At 39.9% G+C, this 21,455-nt stretch overlaps 1 protein-coding gene across 2 annotated transcripts in view; it reads right to left on the bottom strand.

Annotated features, from left to right (window-relative positions):
• The window catches only part of Gpc5 (glypican 5), an 859,871-nt gene that overhangs the window by 824,412 nt on the left and 14,004 nt on the right, over window positions 1–21,455 (bottom strand). For both annotated transcript variants that reach the window (XM_055609899.1, XM_055609901.1), the window contains exon 2: window positions 1,809–1,970. In XM_055609899.1, the coding sequence (XP_055465874.1) occupies window positions 1,809–1,970 (162 nt within the window). The remainder of the gene's footprint in view (window positions 1–1,808; window positions 1,971–21,455) is intronic.

Here is a 21,455-nt window from a genome sequence, read left to right as displayed (position 1 = left end):
GCTGATTTATCATGAATGTCTCCGGCCACCTCTTCTGAACAGATGGACTTTAAGGTTAAAAGATGGGAATTCGTATGTAATACTCCCTATGCAAAACTTTTCATTGACGGTCTCAAACACGTTTTAAGATTTCTTCCCAACTTTGGCCTTCCCTTCTCAAGCAAATGACAGGCAGCAAGAAACTCCCTGTTTCACCTGGCCTTTTCTACTTCCTGCCCACTCACTTCAAAAACATGTTTTCTATTTCACAATGCTCTCATTATCATGAGAAATAATCATATCACTTCCACTTCCAGTTTTGCCAGTTCAAATCACAAATCTTTGTTTCAACTGCATGATAATGAATTTCTCCCCACAATGTCTCCTAAGTAAATTCCAAAACAGAAATAAAGCCATATTCTAAAGCTTCTGAGAAACATAGTTAAGCCAAAATCTTAAAATCGGACATGTCAAAATTTCTGAACGAAAAAAAAATCAGTTGAACTCAACTCAAGTTGAATTTTATTCTTATTTACTGCACTTATTTTTATTCAAGAAGTATAATTTTAAAATCAGCTTTGTGATTTAGTTATGCAAATAAACAATGCAAACTATTTGCATATACTAACATTAACATACTTATATACAGGAAGACTAACAGAACCTATATCCCATGCAGAAGCTGTAAACTGGTTTTAAAAGCTATGTAAGTAAATTTTCTTTTCATTTTAATCATTAGGACAACAGCTATACTCCAACCAAGGACTATTCATGGAGATAACCTAGAACCCATGCACAGATGTAGCAAATGACAGTTTAGTGTCCAAGTGGCTTACATAGTAATGGGAAGAGGGACTACCTCTGACATAATCTGATTGGCCTGCTCTTTGATCACCTCCCCCTGAGGGGGGAGCAGCCTTACTAGGCCACAGAAGATGACAATGTAGCCACTCCTGATGAGATCTGATAGACTAAGATCAGTAGGAAGGAGAAGAGGACCTCTCCTATCAGTGGACTTGGGGAGGGGCATTCGTGAAGAAGGGGGAGGGAGGGTGGGATCAAGAGGGGAGGAGGGAGGGGCTTATGGGGAGATACAAGGTGAATAAAGTGTAATTAATAATAAAAAATTAAAAAAATATTTAAAAAAAAGAAAAAACAAATTAAGCTGTTTTATTATGATAATAAGGAATTTTACAGAAAAAAAACTGAAATAAGATAAACACCATCTATCCTTCAGTGTGCCTAATAATTTCATAACTCATTAATTACATTTGTCAACCTGCTGTTTGAGTTAGAGAAGAATTCTGAAGTTAGTTGGCCCTTACATATCAATTAATATGTCCTATTTTACTATTTACCACTCTTGGATGCACTTAAAATATAAAACCTTTGTTCTTACACAAAACACATAAGGTTCCCAGGACAAAACTCAAGATACATATTCATATCTTTAAAAATAACTTTATGGTTATCCGGGTAAATATCAATGAGAATTTATGTTACCTTTTTCTCCCCAAGAGATCTAGTAAATGTGCGTTTCCACTGTGGCAGAATGATGGGTGAGAATCGTGGGAAATTGGAAGAACTCTATAAAGTTTTACATTCAGTGAATTATTTCAGTAACACAACACTTTCTCCTGTTCATCCTCAATATTCACTCAGGAAAGCGCCATGCATAATTTATAATGGCTAGAAAAACAAACTTCATTTTATACCAAAATGATACCTAATTAAAAAGAAATAAGCCTAGCCAAGTTTACCAATATTGCTTTCACAAGAAAATGGCATAGGAGCGCTGGTCATTAACGTCAGAACTCAAATACATTTACCTTGAAAAGCAGCTGCATTCCGAGATATTAGCAACTTTAATGTTGAGCTGGATGTCTGAAGCACCTGCTGCAAATCTTGCCGAGCTGCAATCTGGTACCTCTCCTCCATCTTCCTGTTGCAGCATGTTGGGTTTTTGGATGTACAAACCTGAAGATCAGGCCCTGAAAGACAAATGGTGTTTTCCACAGTGACTATCAGGCCATTTAAGATACACGGAAGGTTACATGACAAACGTTATGACCAAGCCTGCATGTCTGAGGTTTTCGAACAGTGTGAGAAATTGATTCTCAGGTGTACTTGCTATAAGAAAATTACCTATCATCCATTATTATCAGATAACGTCCAGTATCCTTGAGATGCCCAGAAACTCACACCATGCAGTTACATGAAGGTGTTCCCCTTTGCACTAAATATTTGTGCAAAGTGTTGATAATTTAGGCTACCTGGATTTTTTGCAATTCTCACTACAAGTTTGAATTGCCTAAAAATAGTTTTGTTTTGTTTTTCTTTTTAACCCATGGTGCTTCAGCACTCCCACGTTAGCTCTATATTTATGAAAGTTATTGGTGAGTGTTAGCTCTGTATTTATTAAAGTTATTGATGAAACAAATAATCTGATTGGCCTGATCTTTGATCACCTCTCCCTGAGGGGGGAACAGCCTTACCGGGCCACAGAAGATGACAATGCAGCCACTTCTGATGAAAACTGATACACTAAGATCAGAAGAAAAGAGAGGAGGACCTCCCCTATCAGTGGACTTGGGGAGGGGCATGCGTGAAGAAGAGGATGGGAGGGTGGGATCAGGATGGGGGGATACAAAGCGAATAAAGTGTAATTAATTTTAAAAAAGCAAAAATAAATAAAATAAAATATGCTCATGCATACATGTGCACTGTGCCAATGTAACAGCTCTTCCTCCCCATTCACAGAAATAGTCTGAAGGCTCTTTACTAAATTTGGTCTCAAAAAAGTCAAAACATGTCAAGTCACTCTATTCTTTCTGCCAACCTGACAAAGCAACAACTCTAACAATATTGGCTTTAGTTTGCTGAAGTTAAACAATAAATGACAATATTTTTAGTATTTTACAAAGCTAAGAAGCATCAAATATTTATAAACATCACAGTAGGTTATAAGTAGGCATTCTTTCATTTATCTTACTTAACGTTATACAAAAGCAAATTCTATTTCCAATAGTAAAATTGATTGAAAGAAGACAAAGCCATTTTCTCTGGAAGAGTCAGGGGATTAGCATTCAGAAAAGCACAATAATGAATAGGAAAAAGAAACAACAAATATTGAAGCATATAAACCTATTTACTAAGAATAACTAGGAAGGATACAATGGTAGATTGTTGCAAATATAACTCCAGAATGCAACACTGTCTTCTAGCTCACATTCCCATTCATGGCCTAGAAAGATGGCCCGAGCAACAGGTCACCTGCAGTGGTTTGAATAATGGCCCCTATGGGCTCATATATTCGAATGCTTGGTCACTTGGTAATGGCATTATTTGAAAGAATTAAAAGGATTAGAGGGTGTGGCCTTGTTGGGGGATCTCTTTCTCTCTCCCCCGTCTCTTTCTCTCCCAGCCTCCATCCCTCTCTGCTGATGGATCATGACGGAACTCTCCTCTACTACGCCAGCACCCATCGACATGCCACCGTGCTCCTACCTTGATGATAGAAGACTAACCTCTAAAACTGCAAGCAAACCCCCAATTAAGTGTCCTTTTCTTTTAATAAGAGCTGCCTTCATTGTACTGTCTGTTCATGGCAACAGTATAGTGACTAAGACCCCACCTTTCACTGATTCTCCCTCCCCAAATACATCTCCAGGACCATCAACCACTGTGCTCTTCCCTTCAGAGTCTGGCCATTTTCAGTTACTCAACTTCACCAGGTTCCTCCTCCTTCTGTCTAGGATTCTCGTTCTTAGATACAGTTCTTTAGGTCTGTGCTTCATCTTTCCAAGGGATACCTCACAACCACCCAGGCAGCTCAAGTCCTTATAGCATATGTCTGTAACGGGACATACATCTCTCCACTATAGTTACTATGTCTAAAATTTTATATTCTTTGATGTGATACCTAATTAGTTTTCCCACTAATACTGAAAAGCCCCATTTTCATCTTGAAAATTAACCCAGTCACCCATGACATGCCCAGTATATCACAAGCAGTCAATAATATTGTGTATTATATAATTTAATCCTTAAATATCAACTTTATGACATATATATCATTACTGTCACATTTCATGTATAAAAGAAATAGAGTTTAGAAGAGGCTTCAAGAGGGCTACTGATTTTTTTTTTTTTTTTGTAATCAATCTTGTATCCAGCCACTCTGCCGATGATGTTTATCAGCTGTAGGAATTCTCTGGTGGATTTTTTGACATCACTCATGTACACTATCATATCATCTACAAACAAAGATACTTTGACTTCTTCCTTCCAGATTTGTATTGTATTGAAGAGCTATGGAGAGGGTAGGCAGCCTTGTCTTATCCCTGATTTTAGCAGAATTGCTTTGAGTTTCTCTCCATTTAATTTGATGTTGGCAATTGGCTTGCTGCATATAGCCTTTATTATGTTTAGATATGGGCCCTGATCTCTCCTAGACGTTCATCATGAAGGGATGTTCGATTTTTTTCAAAGGCTTTTCTGCATCTAATGATATGATCATGTGGTTTTTTCTTTGAGTTTTTTTTTTTATACGGTGGACTACATTGATGAATTTTTATATGTTGAACCATCCATGTATCCTTGGGATGAAGCCAACTTAATCATTTTTTAAAAAAAACTTCAAATTTCATTGTTTGAAGTTGAGGATATAGCTCCGTAGTACAGTGTTTTCATGGTACATGCAATGCCCTGGTTCACTCTAACCCCTCAGGAAAAAAAAATAATTCCTTTATATTTGTTGGGTAGAGTAGCACACACCTGTCTCAGGAAGTAAAGACAGAAGAATCCAAATGCAAAGTCAGCCTGAGTTACATAGTATGCTCCAAGTTAGCCTGAGAGACATAGGAAAAAAAAACAAAAAAAAAACAAAAAACTATCGCAGAGCAAGAAAGAAAGAACAGAAAAAACACACAATTATCCAGTGTCACACACCAATAGACTACAAAATGGTAGAGCTGAAGTGTGTAAACAGGCAAGCTGATTCCCAAATCATAATTGCCACCATTCTTCTACCAAGAGGAAAGCAAGTCTTAAACCTATAATTGGTTGGTTTATGAACATAACTGGCCATTTCCTTTCCCTACTTAGAAAAGAAGCATCTGTTTGGAAAGCTGCAAGATAATAAATTTAAGGTTAGGAACTATCAAACAAGATTTATCCAAAATAAAACAGTCTAAAATATAGTTGTAGAGAAGTCATTTGCCTCTTTGCCCAATTTTAAGTGATGGAAACTACAATTAGAAAGATGCCACAAATTGTTCCCACTGCTATTTTAAAATGTAGAAGAGAATCTGCCACACACAGGAACTCACAATCAGCACAGGAGCATTTGATTTCTCAGTGGATATGCATTCCCTTGTTATCGAGGGTCTGCATTGACTGAAGCTTTCATTTACAATCTTGAAATCTTATAATGGGAACACAAAACTAAATTCCAAACCAATCTGAACTATGATACCACAATTCAAAGGTAGGCTAATTTGTAATTGTATACATTTTAATCATTATCACCTACAAGATATGCTTAACTGACTTAAAAATTAAGGTACCAGTACAGACACACAGAGAGAGATGATTTCATAAGAACCTTCACTTTCCACTTTCTTCTTACGTGTGTCCAAAGACAGACAATATTCAAAAGAAAATGAAATCTTCAGGGAATGACCATATGGTCCCTGTTCACAGTATAAGTACAGAAGGCACAATAAGACACTTGTTAATAAAAAGCCCACACTGCAGTTCTCCTATTGTAAATAAAACAAGCATCAAAAGAAAGCAAAATCAGAATACAAGCATATACTACAGGTAACAGGATGTTTCTTTCTTTCTTTCTTGTTAAGATATCAAAGCCTGGCTTCAAGGAACATGGCATAATCCCAGCACACTCTGAAACAGCAAGACAGCCCGTGCTGCAGAGCAGGTGTCCTGTTCCTGAACAGTAAGTGCAAACTCTGCAGGGAAGGCTAACAACAAAACAAAATTAAAAATAAAATCAGTGGCCTGCTCTTTGATCACCACCCTCTGAATGTGGAGCAGCCTTACCAGGCCACAGAGGAAGACAATTCAGCCAGTCCTGATGAGACCTGATAGACTAGGGTCAGATGGAAGGGGAGGAGGTCTTCCTCTATCAGTGGACTGGGAAGGGGCATGGGAGGAAAAGAGAGAGGGAAGTTGAAATTGGGAGGAGACGAGGGAGGGGCCACACTGGGATAGAAAGTGAATAAATTGTAATTAATAAAAAATAAATAAATTAAATTTTTTTTAATTAAAAATAAAATAAAATAATAAGCACTTCACAGAAGGAATTGTCAGCCAAGAGGCTAGGACCTCTTTAGGTTCTCATCCATAATTCCCATTTGTTTCCAACAGAAAACGCAGCTGCCAGCCTGCTTAAGTACTTGTCCAATACGTTAAACCAGGAACACAGGGAGGCATTCTTCTAAGACAGCGGTGGCAACTGTGTGAGTTTTTCACTTTTTCCATATCCTCACATATAACCAGACAGAACCAGAAAAAATTTCTTTAAAAATAAAAAAAAACTCTTCATAACACACTGTATAATACGACATCTCTAAAGCTTAAACAACAACAAGAAAGGAAAAACTAACATCCAAAAGATCTTTGTAGTATCAGAATCTAGGAGGGAGGAGACAGCAGAGGAAGTGGCCGATAGAATAAAGAACAGAACACCACAATTGTAAACTGATACCAGAAAGCACAGCAGACCAACTTAGGAATGTGGGTGACAACCCCTTCAGGGAACACAGGAATGAACAGAGCCGTCCTGGCCCAACGAACTCTGCCAGAGCTGGCTGGGCTCTTTATGAGAACAAAACCCCATTTGGTAGAAAAGCTTTGGGACTAGACTCAGAATGTAAGTAAGCCAGGAGAAACAGAAAGACGGCTAGGCAACCTTCCAACTTGCAGCTCATTATCCACATGGGGTATGCATAGCAAAGAATGTTCTAGAAGGTGAACTTTGTAGACGGTAATGTCCTATTACAGTGTCAAGATGATGGACAGCCTAATTATCAAGGCAAGAAAGTAAACCAACTAAAGACACGCAGGAAACAAACAGCCACACCATTGAGCTTGCTTGCTCTTCCTTTCTTCCCTCCTTCCTTCCTTCCTTCCTTCCTTTATTTATTTATTTGTTTGTTTGTTTATTTATTTATTTTCTTATTTTGACTTTTGAGGTATAGTCTCACCACAGAGTTCAGGATAGCCTAAATTCTCTTCCAGAAAGGTCGCAAACTAATAGAAATCCTCCTGTTTCTGTCTCACAATTCTGTTTTTACAGATTTTTACTATCATGTCTGTTCAAGCAGGCATATTCTAAACTCTTACATGAGAACATCAGAAAAAGAGTTCTTTAAAATAAGAAAAGCTGTTTTGAGCCTGTCTTGAAACAAATGTTCAAACAAACAAACAAAAAGGAGCAACAAAAAACATGTTGATGTCAAATCTCACACACACTCACTATAATTAAAAAGGCGAAACAGAGAACCGCATGCCCACAAAGAGCAAACTTCAGAAAGGGATCCTCCACAGAATCAGATCAGAGACTTAGCTACATTGTTGCAGAACCCACCAAAAGATCATGATATACTGCACAAAAGAATGGCACATATTAGACTTAGAAAACCTCACAATCAAGAGGACAGTAGCAGAGAAGAATGAAGACAAGAAACAATGTCTGTGTGAAGACTCAACTGGAAGAAACACAGAGGCAATGACTCATGGGTAGTGCTGTAAGAGGAAACAGGAAGAGAAACAAAGACTGTGAAAAGTCAAAAAGAAAGAAGGGATCTGAATTCAGTGATAACAAAATTAAAGAGGGGTGCAATTCCTACAGGAGACAAGACTTTAAAACTACATCTCATGTTATTCTGAGCGGATAGTGTTACTACTGGTTTAAGTGGGCATTTTTTAAATATTCAGATTCTATCTTTAGTTCTAGCCTATATTTGTGGAAACTGTGACATTTTCATGTGGAAGAGATACAAACATAATAAAAAACAAGATTAAACAAAACCCTGTAATCTTTAATTTGAAGTATGAATAAAAATCATCAAGAATTATTTTTAAGAAGTGCATTTCCTAATGTCCCGGGAAAGGTCTAGAGGTAATTACTCAGTGTATAGGAAGGGCATCCCCAGTGCCCAGCTCATGGCTGTGAAGTAACATTTCTCTCAAGAGGAAATCCAGCTTCTTAAAGAAGTAGCTTGGGGGCTAGAGAGATGGCGGAGCTGTTAAGAGTCCGTACTGTGCTTATTGAGGACCCGACCTTGGTTCCCAGCACCGTGTCAAGGGGTTTACAATCTCCTATAACTCCAGCTCCAGAGGGTATAAGCCTCCATAGGCCTCTGCATTCCCATGTGCTTTGCCCGAGTATGGATATGTGTGCCTCTGTGTGCACTCAAACACACACATACAACTAAACTAAAACAAATCTTTAGAACATAAAGAAATGGTTTGAGGCATAAAAAAATAAGATAATAGCTGCTGAAGCATATTCATCTGCTAGCATAGAAGTCCAGAACTATGTTAGTGACAGAACTACCATAACAAAATACCACAGCCTGTGACTGACTGGATGAAAATGATTTGTCTCACAGTTCTTAAGAAATCCAAGATCCAGCTGCCAACAGAGCTGATCTCTCCCTGGCAAACAGATGGTGTCATCTCCCTGTGCCTACTAATCATGTGTATTCGAATGTCGGTTCCTCTTCTCATGCGGCAGCAGTCAGATGGATTAGGGCTCTGCCCATGACCTTAATTACCTCCTTAAGGTCAAGATCTTCAAACACTGCCACTTTCTGGATAATGCTTTAGCATGAGTTTTGCAGAGATGCACTCAGTATGTGACAGAAGAAGACTCCAGGAGTAGTCATTTGGGGCCACGCAGGAGAAAATATATTTTACGAAAATCATAACTTTCATAAAATCAAATCAATGAAGAGTTCACAATCACTGTTTTTATTTAAAATTATTCTTCTCTTATAAAATACATCCCAACCAATTTCCCATTTCTTCATTCTTCCCAGCTCCCCACTACCTTCCCCTCCTTTCCACCAGATTCACTCTCCCTGTTTTCTCTTCACAAAAAGATCAGACCTCCAAGAGACAACAGCCAAACAGATAAAATAAGACAAGGTTAAAGTCCTCATATTGATGCTGGGCTAGGTAACCCAATGAGAGGAAAACAGTCTCAAGAGCAGGGAGAAAAGTTAGGGGAGCACCAGTTGCACTGTTAGGAGTCGCGTAAGAACAGCAAGCTAAAATCCATGACATGCACAGAGGATCTGGTGCAGACTCACACATGCCCTGTGCTTGCTGCTTCAGGTCCTGTGAGTCCATGTAAGCCATGCTTACTTGACTCAATGGGCCATGTTCTCCCGGTGTCCTCCATCCCCTCCGACTCCTACACTCTCTCCTCCCTTCCTTCTGTGGAGTATCACAAGCTATCAAAGGAGGGACCCAGTGGAGACCTCCAGTTTAGATACTCTCTGCACAAGGTATATTTCTAGCACTGCTTCTTTTGAAGGTATAATTTTGTCATATTCAAGAGAATTCACCACTGGAAACCGGTTGATAAACAGGGAGAATCAATTATATACCTTCCCTTTCAGAAATGAGATGTGTCAAGGTATTCAAATGGTAGATGAAGAAAGTCTCTCTTTACAATAAGTCATTAAAATAGTGCCACATACCAAAATCAAATTCATTGACAGACAGAGGCATTAAGCAACAAATAGCTGCTCCAACAAAAGTAAAAGAAAAGGTAAGCAACATGAGGCCTCTTTACAGTCAAGTACCTGTCAAGTACCGAAGCAATGTCTTGAAATCCAACCTGAATTTTTTCTCATCTCTGAATCCAGCTGCCAAAGTATAGCAAACATGAAGGACTAAGGAACCTTTTATCCTGTGCCCTCTGCATGCAGTCAGCAATATATAGACTGTGGCAAACTCTGAAAGCCCAATGGCCTAGATTCTCAGCAGATATGTAAGCCAAACAAGAAGACAGAACGAAAAGTAATATAACAAAGGAATCATACAAGACGAGAAAGTTCCAGGGAGCTGCTGCTTAGCAGTGTGCTTACAGAGTCCTACTCTAATGAGGCATTACAGAAAATTTCATGGTTGGGATCTGACTCTTGGGAAGGCTGTGAAGTGCTGACAAAGTTCAAATTCTTGCCCAGGTTGGTATTAAAGGATGTTTACCTTATATCTTATCAAATAACCTGTGTTTTGTGTCATTCTTCTGTCTGTGCTTTACTTCTTAACACATTTTGTGTAAGGAAGGGCTTCACGTGGAAAAACACACATTTTCTTTTTATTTTAAATATGGGCCTCTGCTAATAAATCCATGAGATTTTTTTATAAACATTTGATGCTTTACTGTTGGTAAATGTAGGAGATGTCCTCAGTGCCAACACACTAAGGTCTGCTTTATATTAACCACAGTGGATAGTACATGTTCTGAAACACCAAATGGTAAATTTCCTACCCTTGGAACACTTCTTGCCAAGTGTTTGGAAACTGGCCCAACCTGTTAGATGCTACAGCACAGTTTCACTGAGTCAACCATAGCCCTCCATCAAGGTAGGTTTAAAAATACTTGAGGATGTGAGGCTTGAAAAACTTCTGAAGATGCAGACCACTAAGATAAAAACCAGTTCTTTCTCCTGTCATTTCGCCTTAAGGACTGTCTGGCCAGAACACATGTAACTTTGATGAGATCTATGTCCACATGAAGGAAACTGACTGGCTTAAACATAGTATCGTATTCTGTCAGCGCAATGATTGTTTCAGAAATAACCAGTCACAAAAACCAAATGTGCTAACGTGTTTGTCAGTGCCTCTGAAGAGTAAAGCTTCCCCTCTTCTGCAGGACCTAAATGTGAAGGAACAAAGGTCTCAGGTCTTCAGAACGCACATGTCACAGTGAGAAGGGCATTTACCGCATTCTGCTATCAACTGCAACATTAAGATATCTAGCTAATACACAAAGTAACAAGAGTTTCAGAATAAGCGCAGGCCACACCATTTCATTTCATTTGGTTTCCGAACTTTAGAGAGACTTTACCCAAAACAAGGATAACACACTTCTGTGGGTGCCCAAGTCTCCTGTCCTAGAGTGATGGCAAATTGTCATCACAATGCAAGAAGAAGTTTGATACAACTAGCCATATGTATTTATTATGTGTATGAATTAAGTCTAGGCAACATGAATCAGTTAAAGCCACAGAAATGAGCAGAAAAGGAAAGGCCCTAGGAAGAAGGCAACATTTGGAAGACAGGGAAAGCATGAGGTTGGGTTCTCATCTTCAGCTCAGAATCATTCTGACCATATTCTATCTAAATTCCAGTGGATGACATTCCAGTGGATTCCCAGTCCTTCTGGAACCTAGAACGTCGGGGTCAACAGCTGGCAGGTAAGTGAAGTAACAGGACCAGTGATATGAACAGCAGGAACTCTGAATTCAGGGTGCAGGACTGCTCAGCCTGCCTCCTCCTCACCCACACCGCACAGGAGTGGAGCCGACTCTTCCAGGAAGACTAACATGGAAGGGTTCATCACCTAAGAGAGGGTATTGCCATTTTCACTCAAAATTACATTAGTCGCTTTTAAGAAGCTTTTTCAAAGATCTATATGGATCTTGGCTAGCTTTTATTATCTTTTCTTCATCTACTTCATAGACAGTAGTCACCTCAAACTCACTGACAGCTGCTTTACTAAAGCCTCTTTATTTATGTAGTAAGTTCTGCCTGTATCGTGTGTTTGTGTTTGTGAGTGTGGGTGCGCTTGTGCTTATGTGTGCATGTATGTATTCGTGTGCTCACATGTATGCATGTGTACTTCTGTGTATTTGTGTCTGAAGGTGCTAGTATGTGTGCTTATGTGTATGTGCATGTGCAGGTACATGTGTGTGTGTGTGTGTGTGTGTGTGTGTGTGTGTGTGTGTATGTGTATTCTTATGTGTACTGTTCAGTCCTACTTCCTCCTGAGACTAGGTGTTGCTTCGTTCCAAGCTCTGCTTCTCCCTGTGCTTTTTATCTCAAGCATACTGTAAACAAGTAAAATAAAGCCCAGCATGAAAGATTTTCAGTAGAATATTAATAACGGTCTTCTCTTTCTTTCTTGAACATACAGTGTTTTGTAATAAATCTGAGAAGGCACTGTCTTAGCTCAAAATTAATGAGAGAGCTTCAGAAACATTCTATCTAGGAAGAACATATTGCTGAAAACATCAAAAACTGGTTCAATAAATGTGAAATAGTATTGGTGGTTATTGTTTTTACATTTTTACAAATATTCTTCATATTAAAGTGTCACTATAATTTACAGATTCATTTATTATTTTATACAATATTTTTGTTGTTCTATAAAAGTATGTAAAATATCATTCATAAAAAATAAAAAACCCTTAAAAATAAAAACTCTTAAAATAATATTAAATTTTTCAGATAGTATGAGTTTCTGTAGTCCTCTATTAGCAAACTCAGGCAAATAAGGTCAATATAACACTCACAGGTGGACAGTAGCATCGTCCTTTCAATACATAAACAGCATCACTGTGTCTTCTGTAGATAATGTGCTCATAGTTGTTGGGGTTTTTTGTTTTCTTTTGTTTTTGCCTAGAGATGATCGATTAATGTTCACACAAAAACACACACACACATACTTAAATCCTTATGTAATCAACAATAAGCATTTCTTATATAAAAGGGCTTGTTCTCGTTTCACACAGCAGAGGAAAAGCATGCTAAGTAGGATGCCTTCTTAAACTTCAGGTCATGAATCTGGAGTCAACAGTTAACACTGTTGATGTTATCCAGTTTGGGAGACAAAAAGCACCCTCCACCCTCACCCCACCTCACAACAGTAGGAGCTTCAGCTGCAGCATTTCGTACTTGAAGGAAAAAATAACTGAACTACAATACCTTTTCTTACTATTTAAGAGGGCCCAAATTATACTACTTGTTATGTGTCTGTGTATAGGTACAGGTGGGTGTGTGTTGGGTATGTGAGTGTGTAGGGCAGAGGACAGTGAAAGGTATCCTCCTCAGAAAAGCTGTCCACCTCCTCTAAGAGAGGGTGTCTCATTAACATAAAGTCACCAATTGGGCTAGTGTGCCTGGCCACCAAACCCCAGGGACCCTCCTGCCTCCCCACTGCTGAGATTACGAGTACATGAAACCATTCCCAGCCTTTTTTAACTTGACTTCTGAAGATCAAACCAAATCCTTGTAGTCTGTAGTCTATTGATTTTTAACTATCTCTCCAAAATAATCTATATCAATAATGGTTTTAGAAGTTGTCTGTTTTCTAAGTATTAGAGGTTGATTTCAAATTTGTCAGACTTTGTAGAATTGTTATCAATTTTTCCAACCAATAAAGTAATGTTAAATGTTTTATGCAATGCTTGTTTAGGTCTGAAAGTCTCAGGAGTCCATCTTGGACAGGAAATTATCATCATCAGAAAGACACTAAGGAAGAGGAGCTGTCAAGGCTCTGACCAGTTCTCTGTGGTCTCCATGGCAATGCTTCCTACTCCAAGCAGTGTCCCTAACTTCACCAGAACAACTTCATCAACAATTTGATTAGTGAATGTGCCGGCCCTGGTAAAGTAGACCTTTGTGAATTCCACCTGAAAAAACATCAGTATTTTCACTGTTGCTTACTAGCCTGTACCCAATGCGGCCTGGGAACGCCACAGAATAAGTGACTCAATGTTAGTGGGTGATGTTAGTTATTTCTAGAACAAACTTTCTGTACAAGCCTGCCTTCCATGAACATTATCGTGTGGAAATTTATCAACTTCTTTGGCATTGGTTGCTATCCCACTGTACTTTTCAACAAATCACACACATATATACAACTTATACTTTTTAAATTATTTTATTATAATTTGAAAAATGAAAAAATAAGTTATTTTATTTTACTTATTGTGTCTTTGTATGTGCACCTGCATGCTTGCCTACTCATTTATGTCAGGGAGATCAGAGGACAACTGGCACACAGTACATAACCACTAAAAAGGACCGTCCCACCCCAAAAGAGATGTGAGACATTTTCTAAGCCTTCGCAGAATTTCAAATACTCAACACATACAGGGAACTGGCACCATAGATAATTTGAATACAGGCTAAGACATAAAGGTAGATGATTCTACAATCTTTTAAAAATATGTTTCTACTCCTGTGTTCCTGGGTCCAATCACCATGTGAATAAAACTCACAGTGGAAACAAGGCCACTTTAGAATGATTGGCAGAAGTGTGCACAGAATGGGTCACCTTTGTTTGATAAAGTGAGATCCTGAGGTCATTTCCAAGACCCCTTTTGTCTCTGATGCCATAAGATGAATTATGAATTTGTCCACATATTTCTGAAGTGGAGGAATCATTCAATCATTTTTTTTTTTATTAAGTGCAATGACATTTCACAAAACACTACAAGAGAAAGAGAAAGCAAGTCACGGAGAAGTGTAATCATGGTAGTTACTCTGCTGCCTCTTAGCCGAAAAAGTAAAGGCAACGGGTGTAAGGCCAAGAGTCTAAAAAAGAGATGTTTTTTAAAAACAAATCTTAAAAACAAATGTTTCTCACATTAAGAATCAGGCACACGAGGAACTCCTGAAACTGAGCCTTGTGGCGATGGTCCCACCAAAAATCAGGGAAACAGTTATAGACAACTATAGAAAATGGTTATAATTTATCTAACTAAATTAATATTGTACCATGTGAAATGCACAAGATATTATAAAATAATTATAAAAGAAAACCACATGTCATGAGAACAGGAAGATAACAAAATGAATTTTAGGGTCAAATCTGACTCATATTCAGACCTTATTCAGCATCTTATTTTACTACTAACTCTGAAAGTCCAGGGATTACCAGACACAAGTAAAGCAAAAAGTCTTCATCACCATATCATAAACCCTTGATACTTAGGGGAAATAAAGGACTGTAAGCATGAAATTCATTAAGAGGTTCATCAAAGAAGGAAAACCATTTGACCATGCATTCGCTCACTTTATGCTTAGATGACCATAAACTCAAAGTAATATTTGCCTCTGGTCTCTGACTCATAAGCCCAGAAATCCAAGCTCTGTTTACTATAAACAGGCACAGGCTAGCTATGTCCAGATAAAAGCCTGTGACCATCATCAGAAGGTTCTGCTGCTATATTTAAAGGAGTTAATGCATCATTTCTCCTTTGTGAAAAAAATCTCTCAACTTCAGCTTCAGTGACTTCTTGCATGCAGCCTCCTTCTGGCCAAGAAATCAAAATCCATCTTTTTCCCTCCTTAAAGACACTACCAGCTTCTTGTCTCTTCTGTGACATAATCGGCTCTTTTCTCTCTCCCTCACTCTCTTCCATCCCTCTACACCTTCCACTGATTTTCATTGTCCGCCCCACACGTACCACATCCTAACCTTCCCCCCAACTGCACTAAGCAACTTTGCTGACTGTGTTCTTTGTAGTGGCCAATAAGAAACTCAGAACTGAAATCTCCAGCCCAGATCACAGAGGAGTCCATGTTTGTCTTGTAGCCAAGTGCAGATTATTTTCCCTGCTCCTATTTTTCACAATGGTTTTATTCCTTGCTTGCTAATATTATTTTCAGATGATATGAACTTCTGTATATTGATTTTAAAATCTTAAAATAGCTAAAAACACAAATATATGTGTAAGAACAACAATCTACAGTCAACATTTGGAATTGAATTGCTTTAGTCCTTCCAGCATTTTAAAAAGTTAGTAAATCATGCACAGGTGACTGGAGGGGTCTACAGTGTAATGCTATATCGATTATTTAGAGAAAAGCACATGTCATATGAACAGGCAGGTACAACAGGCTTTATAACCAAAGTATTACCATAGTAAGAAGTTCAAGGAAAATATGTTGCTCTTGTTTTCTATAATTCAGCTTGATGTCCAGCCTAAGAATTGCATGGGGAATTGCTATCAGGTCCCCATTGTAAGTAACCAGAAGACAGAAACCACACAGTCATTCTGAGCCTCTTAAACCCATTTTAAACTGACTTCTTTTGAACTGTATTAATACCATTCTAATCTCACACATAGAAAATAAGTCAAGTGGACACCCTACAGGCAAGAAAGATTTTTAAAATGCAAATGTGATGGTATCGCTGTGCTGGGAGGTCTCTCTCTCCAGAGCAAGTGAGAAGCTCTGTCTCTGATTGCTGCCTGCCTCATCCATTTCTTAGCCTGTTCTCACCAGAGCATGCTCTTCACCCAAACAGCAGGCGTGCACTGTGAAATGGTAACAGATCTGAGAATTACAAACCAGGCTATATAGAATCATTTCTAAAGAACTAAACTTTGTGAAAAGGTGATTTGAATTCCACATCTCCATGTCACTTGTGAGTTAATCCAGAAGTTAAATATTAGCTGTGCCATAGTTTGCAAATGCCTACGCTGGTAACTGATGAACTACTCCTAGTTGCTAATTCAAGAGCGATTTAGCCATATCCAGTTACCTTAACCTGTTTATGAAGTACATACTCAGCAAGTCTCAGATTCTTTCCTCTTTTCCCACCCAGTGACTTGCCAAGCTTTGTCTGCACTTGCTGAGCTGCCCTCCCTCCCTCCCTCCCCACCCCCTCCACCTGGACACTGCACCTGTCTCCACAGGTGTGTCAGCTACCCGCGCAGGAGCCTCAACATTAGCACCTGGGTTGTTTTTTTTACCTTCCTTCCCACAGAGGACTGCTGGTACCTAAAATGTACTAAACCCCGGCAATCAGATTTAGTAGATTAGATTCTCCCTCAGAAATCCTAAGAATTCTGCCTTCTAACTCTCTCCACTTAGTGCACTCCCTTTTATACAAGCATATCTCTAACTGGTGAGACATGGGCAGATAGATGATAGATCGATCCATCGATCGATAGATAGATAGATAGATGATTGATAGGTAAATAGAAAGACAGAGAGAGATAGATAGATGTATCAGATAGTAAACTAAGATGTAAATATATATGTGGCATAAGGTGAGATGAGTCAGAAAACTCTTTCCCTGGGCAAATAAACTGGCTTTCTCAATAACAAAAATCCTGAGTTTCTAGCTTAGCAGCACTTTAAATAATGAGCATCCGTAATGCCCAGCATTTGCCCAGCTCCACTAAGCAGTGGAGAGAAAAGCACGAAGCAGAGCAAACAGACCTTAGATTCTGCTGCTTCTCCTTCTCAGGGTCAACCTAACCAAAATTATTCGAAACGACATCTTAAGGGGTGACAAGCTGATGTCCCTCTATCTGGGGAGGAATGGAGGACCCAGAGCGTGGGTGACCCTCCATCACCCTTCTCGGGAACTGCCAAGGTTTCCTCTCACCTGTACTAAGTTGCAGAGTAATCTCTTGCTCTTTATTTTGATTAATAAGTCAAATGAATGAATAAAATATTGATGAAGCACCTGTTCTGTGCAAGACATTGTATTATTGCGACTAACAAGAAGGATCAAATACATATCTCCCTCCAGGGCTCAGATGATGAAGAGACACTTTTGCAAAAACTTAATGAAATAAAATGTCATAAAAGATACATCAAGTTTTCTGGGAACATCAAGAAATTACATCTTTTTGGATAAATCAAGAGGAATGGTCAGAAGAGTTTCTGAGAAGCCACTTGAATAGCTTCTTTGAATAAACACTAAAATATTTACAAGGTAGAAAATACTTTTACTCAATAAATGAGAAACTGATTTCATTGTGGTTAAACTGCTCCCAATCCACAAAATATATGATATATGGCAGAACAAATCTGGTAAGACATGAACAGTGAGTGAGGAAAAAAGAAGAGCACCTTCCATAAGAACAACAAATGGGCTTGAATGTGGCTATGATGAATTGCTAGGTCGATTCAGGGCTGCTGACTGGAGAATACTGTTGGAACTGTGAATGCTCTGGGGTTTTCATAGCTGGATTCTGGGATGAGATGAGATGGGAGCATCATAGTTAGGGTTTCCATTACTGTGATGAAATACCTTTCCTACAACAAGTTGAACAGGAAAGGGTTTATTCAACTTACACTTCCACACTGTCGTAAGTCACTGAAAGGAGGTAGGACAGGAACACAAACACGGCAGAAGCTTGGAGGCAGGGACCGATGCAGAGGCCATGGAGGGGTGCTGCTTACTGGCATGCTCACTCTGATTTGCTCAGCCTACTTTCTTATAGCACCCAGAACCACCAGCCCAGGGATGGCTTTCCCACATCAATCACTAATTAGGAAAAATGTCCTACTGGCTTGCCAGAGGCTCAATCTTATGGAAGCATTTTCTCAATTGAGACTCTATCACTTGTGTCAAGCTTATATAAAGCCAGACAGCACAACTGACCCCTTGTCAACTTAACAAAGTAATAAATCGCTGTTAGGTTGCAAACTTTCCTTTCTTGTTTATCCCCAAAACCACATATTAACATCTATATCACAGTACAAAACATTTTACAAACTTAAAAATTCCCACAGTCATACAAGTTCAAACACCTTAGAACTTTAGTCTCTAAAAGCTCTGAAGCCTCTCTACTGTGGGCTCCTATAAAATAAGCTAAATACTTTCTTACATCAAGAGAAAAAAAATCAGGGCACAGTCACAATCTTAACAAAGCAAAACCAAACTCCAACTGTGTAAATAATTCAGTGTCCAAGGTCTTAGATCCACTCACCATCATCTGGGCTCCTCCAAAGAACTTGGTTAACTTCCATTTTCTGCCACCCACACAGATTGTCTCCAAAGCTCAGGCCAGCTTCACTCTATGGCTGTTGCTGTTCTTGGCAGGTGTGTCAAGGTACTGTCATCTCCAAAATGCTTAGGTCTCTGCTACAACTCTACTTTCATCAATATCCTTTCCTAGACTCTCTTTGTGGTGCCAAGCCTCAACTTTTCTGCATGACCCATTTAATACTTGGACTTAATTGCTACTGAGGCTTCACCTTCACCAATGGCTTCTCCTGGTTTTTCTTAAGTGTCGAGCCTCAGCTGCTCTCCATGACCCCTTCAAAGCTTCAAAATGAGTACCACGATTAGATCCAAGATGGCGGCACCATCCAGGCAGGGTATCTGAACAGTAGCTCAGCAGTGAGAGCAGGATGACTGACTAGCTGGTCGTTCTGTGGAACCCAAAACCCCAAAGTCTGTGTTTCTCAGGTGAGAGGAGAATCCATGTGGGTATTCGAAGGTCCATCTTCAGGCCACCTGGCTAATATCAGGAAAAATTCCCAGTCTCCCTCCTGGCACTGCCACAGCCCTAGGCCACCCACCTAAGCCCACCATCTGTATAACCGTGGCATGCAGTTCTGACCCTGCAGCCCTAGGCTACCGCCCATAGCCACCATCATGTGGACACCTTCCTGGTTGCAGCAGCTAGTGGCACTCACTCTCACCGTCCTATGGAGGGGATACATTCTGGTACTGTAGGGGAGGTACGGCTCCATTCTGCCTGCTCTCCACCTTCCTGGATCAGAATCAGCCAGCACAGCACAGACACTGAACACAGCAGAGCAGGACTCAAGCCCCATTCGCCACCATCTTAAAGAAGCCTGTGGGGTACTGGAGCAGCTCTAGGCACAGAGATCTTTCCACCTGCACCCCAGCAGCCTGGCTCACCTAGGCCAGAAAGAGCTAGCTATGCATAGACAGAGAACCCAGCAGAGCTGAGCTAGGCACCTGACCCAAGTTCCATTGTCCACCACCCCAAGGAGGCCTGTGGGGCACTGGAGCAGCTCTAGGCTCGGAGATCTTTCTGCCTGCTTCCCAGAAGCCTATCCCACATAGGTTGGAAACACCAAGGCCAACACAGCCAGGGAACCCAGCATTGCTGAGCCAGGCCTGGGACCAACTCTGGGGCAGTGGAGCAGCTCACAGATCTTTCCACCTGCATCTCAGGTACCTGGCCTATCTGGATAATAAGAGTGAGCCAGCAGAGACAGTGAATCCAGGGGAGAGTACTCAATACTCCTGAGACAGGTAGACCCAGTATGCAGTACAGACTCCAAGAACAAGTAGTCAAGGCTACAGACAACCAGATGGCAAGAGGCCGGGGTAAGAATACAGATAACAAAAACCAGGACATTGTGGCTTTACCAGACTCTCAAAAAAATCAACAGACATTCTTTTTTATTATTATTTTTATTTTTCGCGTAACCAACGTGACCCATCATCATCCTTCTTTTAATTAAAATTTTATATTAATTATAGTTTATTCACTTTGTATCCCAACTGTAGCCTCCTCTCTCATTCCCTCCAAAACCCACCCTCCCTCCTTTGTCTCCTCCCATTTCCCTCTCCAAGTCCACTGATGGGGAGGTCCTCTTCTCCTGCTACCTGACCCTAGCTTATCAGGTCTCGTTAGGACTGGCTGCATTGTCCTCCTCTGTGGCTTGGCAAGGCTGCTCCCCTGGGGGGGGGGGAGGTCAAAGAGCCTGCCACTAAGTTCATGTCAGAGACAGTCCCTGTTCCCCTTACTAGGGCACCCACTTGGATACTGAGCTGCCATGGGCTAAATCTGAGCAGGGGTTCTAGGCTATATCCATGAATGGTCCTTAGTTGGAATCAATAAACAGATATTCTATTGCAGTTGAAACACAGGAAAATGATCTTAAACCTATAATTATGCAGTTATTCAAGGCACAAAAAGAGAGGCCATCATGGACGGACAGAAATCTACATTCAAACAGATGAAAGAAATGGTGCATGGCATGAAAACAGAATTAGAATCAATAAAGAGAACATAAAAGAAAAAACCCTGGAGTTGGAGAACTTAGAGAAAAGTTCACTAGCTTAAAGAAAGAGATGCCTATAAACATACAAGAAGCCTACAGAACACCAAATAGATTAGACGAGAAGAGAAAATCCTCAAACTACATGATAATCAAGAATGTAGGGGGAAGAACAGAAGGACCCAATGAGGACAGACATAAGCTCCCTATCAGTGGACTAGGGGAGGGGCATGGGCGGGAGGGGGAGAGAGGGTGGGACCATGAAGAGATGAAGGAGGGGACTACAGCCGGGATACAAAGTGAATAAATGTAGTAGTGTTAGCAGTAGTAGTTAGTAATCTTTAAAGACCAACAGAGCCAACCAACTTGCAAAGACTGAAGCACCAACCAAAAAGCATGTACGGAATGGGCCAAAGCCAACATCCAATTAAGTGGAGAGACTAAGCTGAAAAGCTTCACTAACAGAGACAAGACAAGGCGGTCTACTGTCTCCACATCTATTCAATAGAGTACTGTGAAATTTTAGCTGGAGCAATAAGACAATTAAAGGAGTATAAAAAAGTCCCAATTAAAGAGGAAGAAGTGAACACATCACTATTTTCAGATGATATTATACATAAGCAACCCCAGAAATTTTACCAGGGAACCCATACAGCTGATAAACACCTTCGCAAAGTTGCTGAATGCAAACTTAACTCAAAAAA

Source organism: Psammomys obesus, unplaced genomic scaffold (assembly GCF_907164565.1).
Source record: "Psammomys obesus unplaced genomic scaffold, mPsaObe1.curated_primary_1811, whole genome shotgun sequence".
Taxonomy (NCBI): Eukaryota; Metazoa; Chordata; class Mammalia; order Rodentia; family Muridae; genus Psammomys; species Psammomys obesus.
The sequence above is the reverse complement of the archived record's forward strand: the minus strand, read 5'-3'. Positions and strand labels throughout refer to the sequence as shown.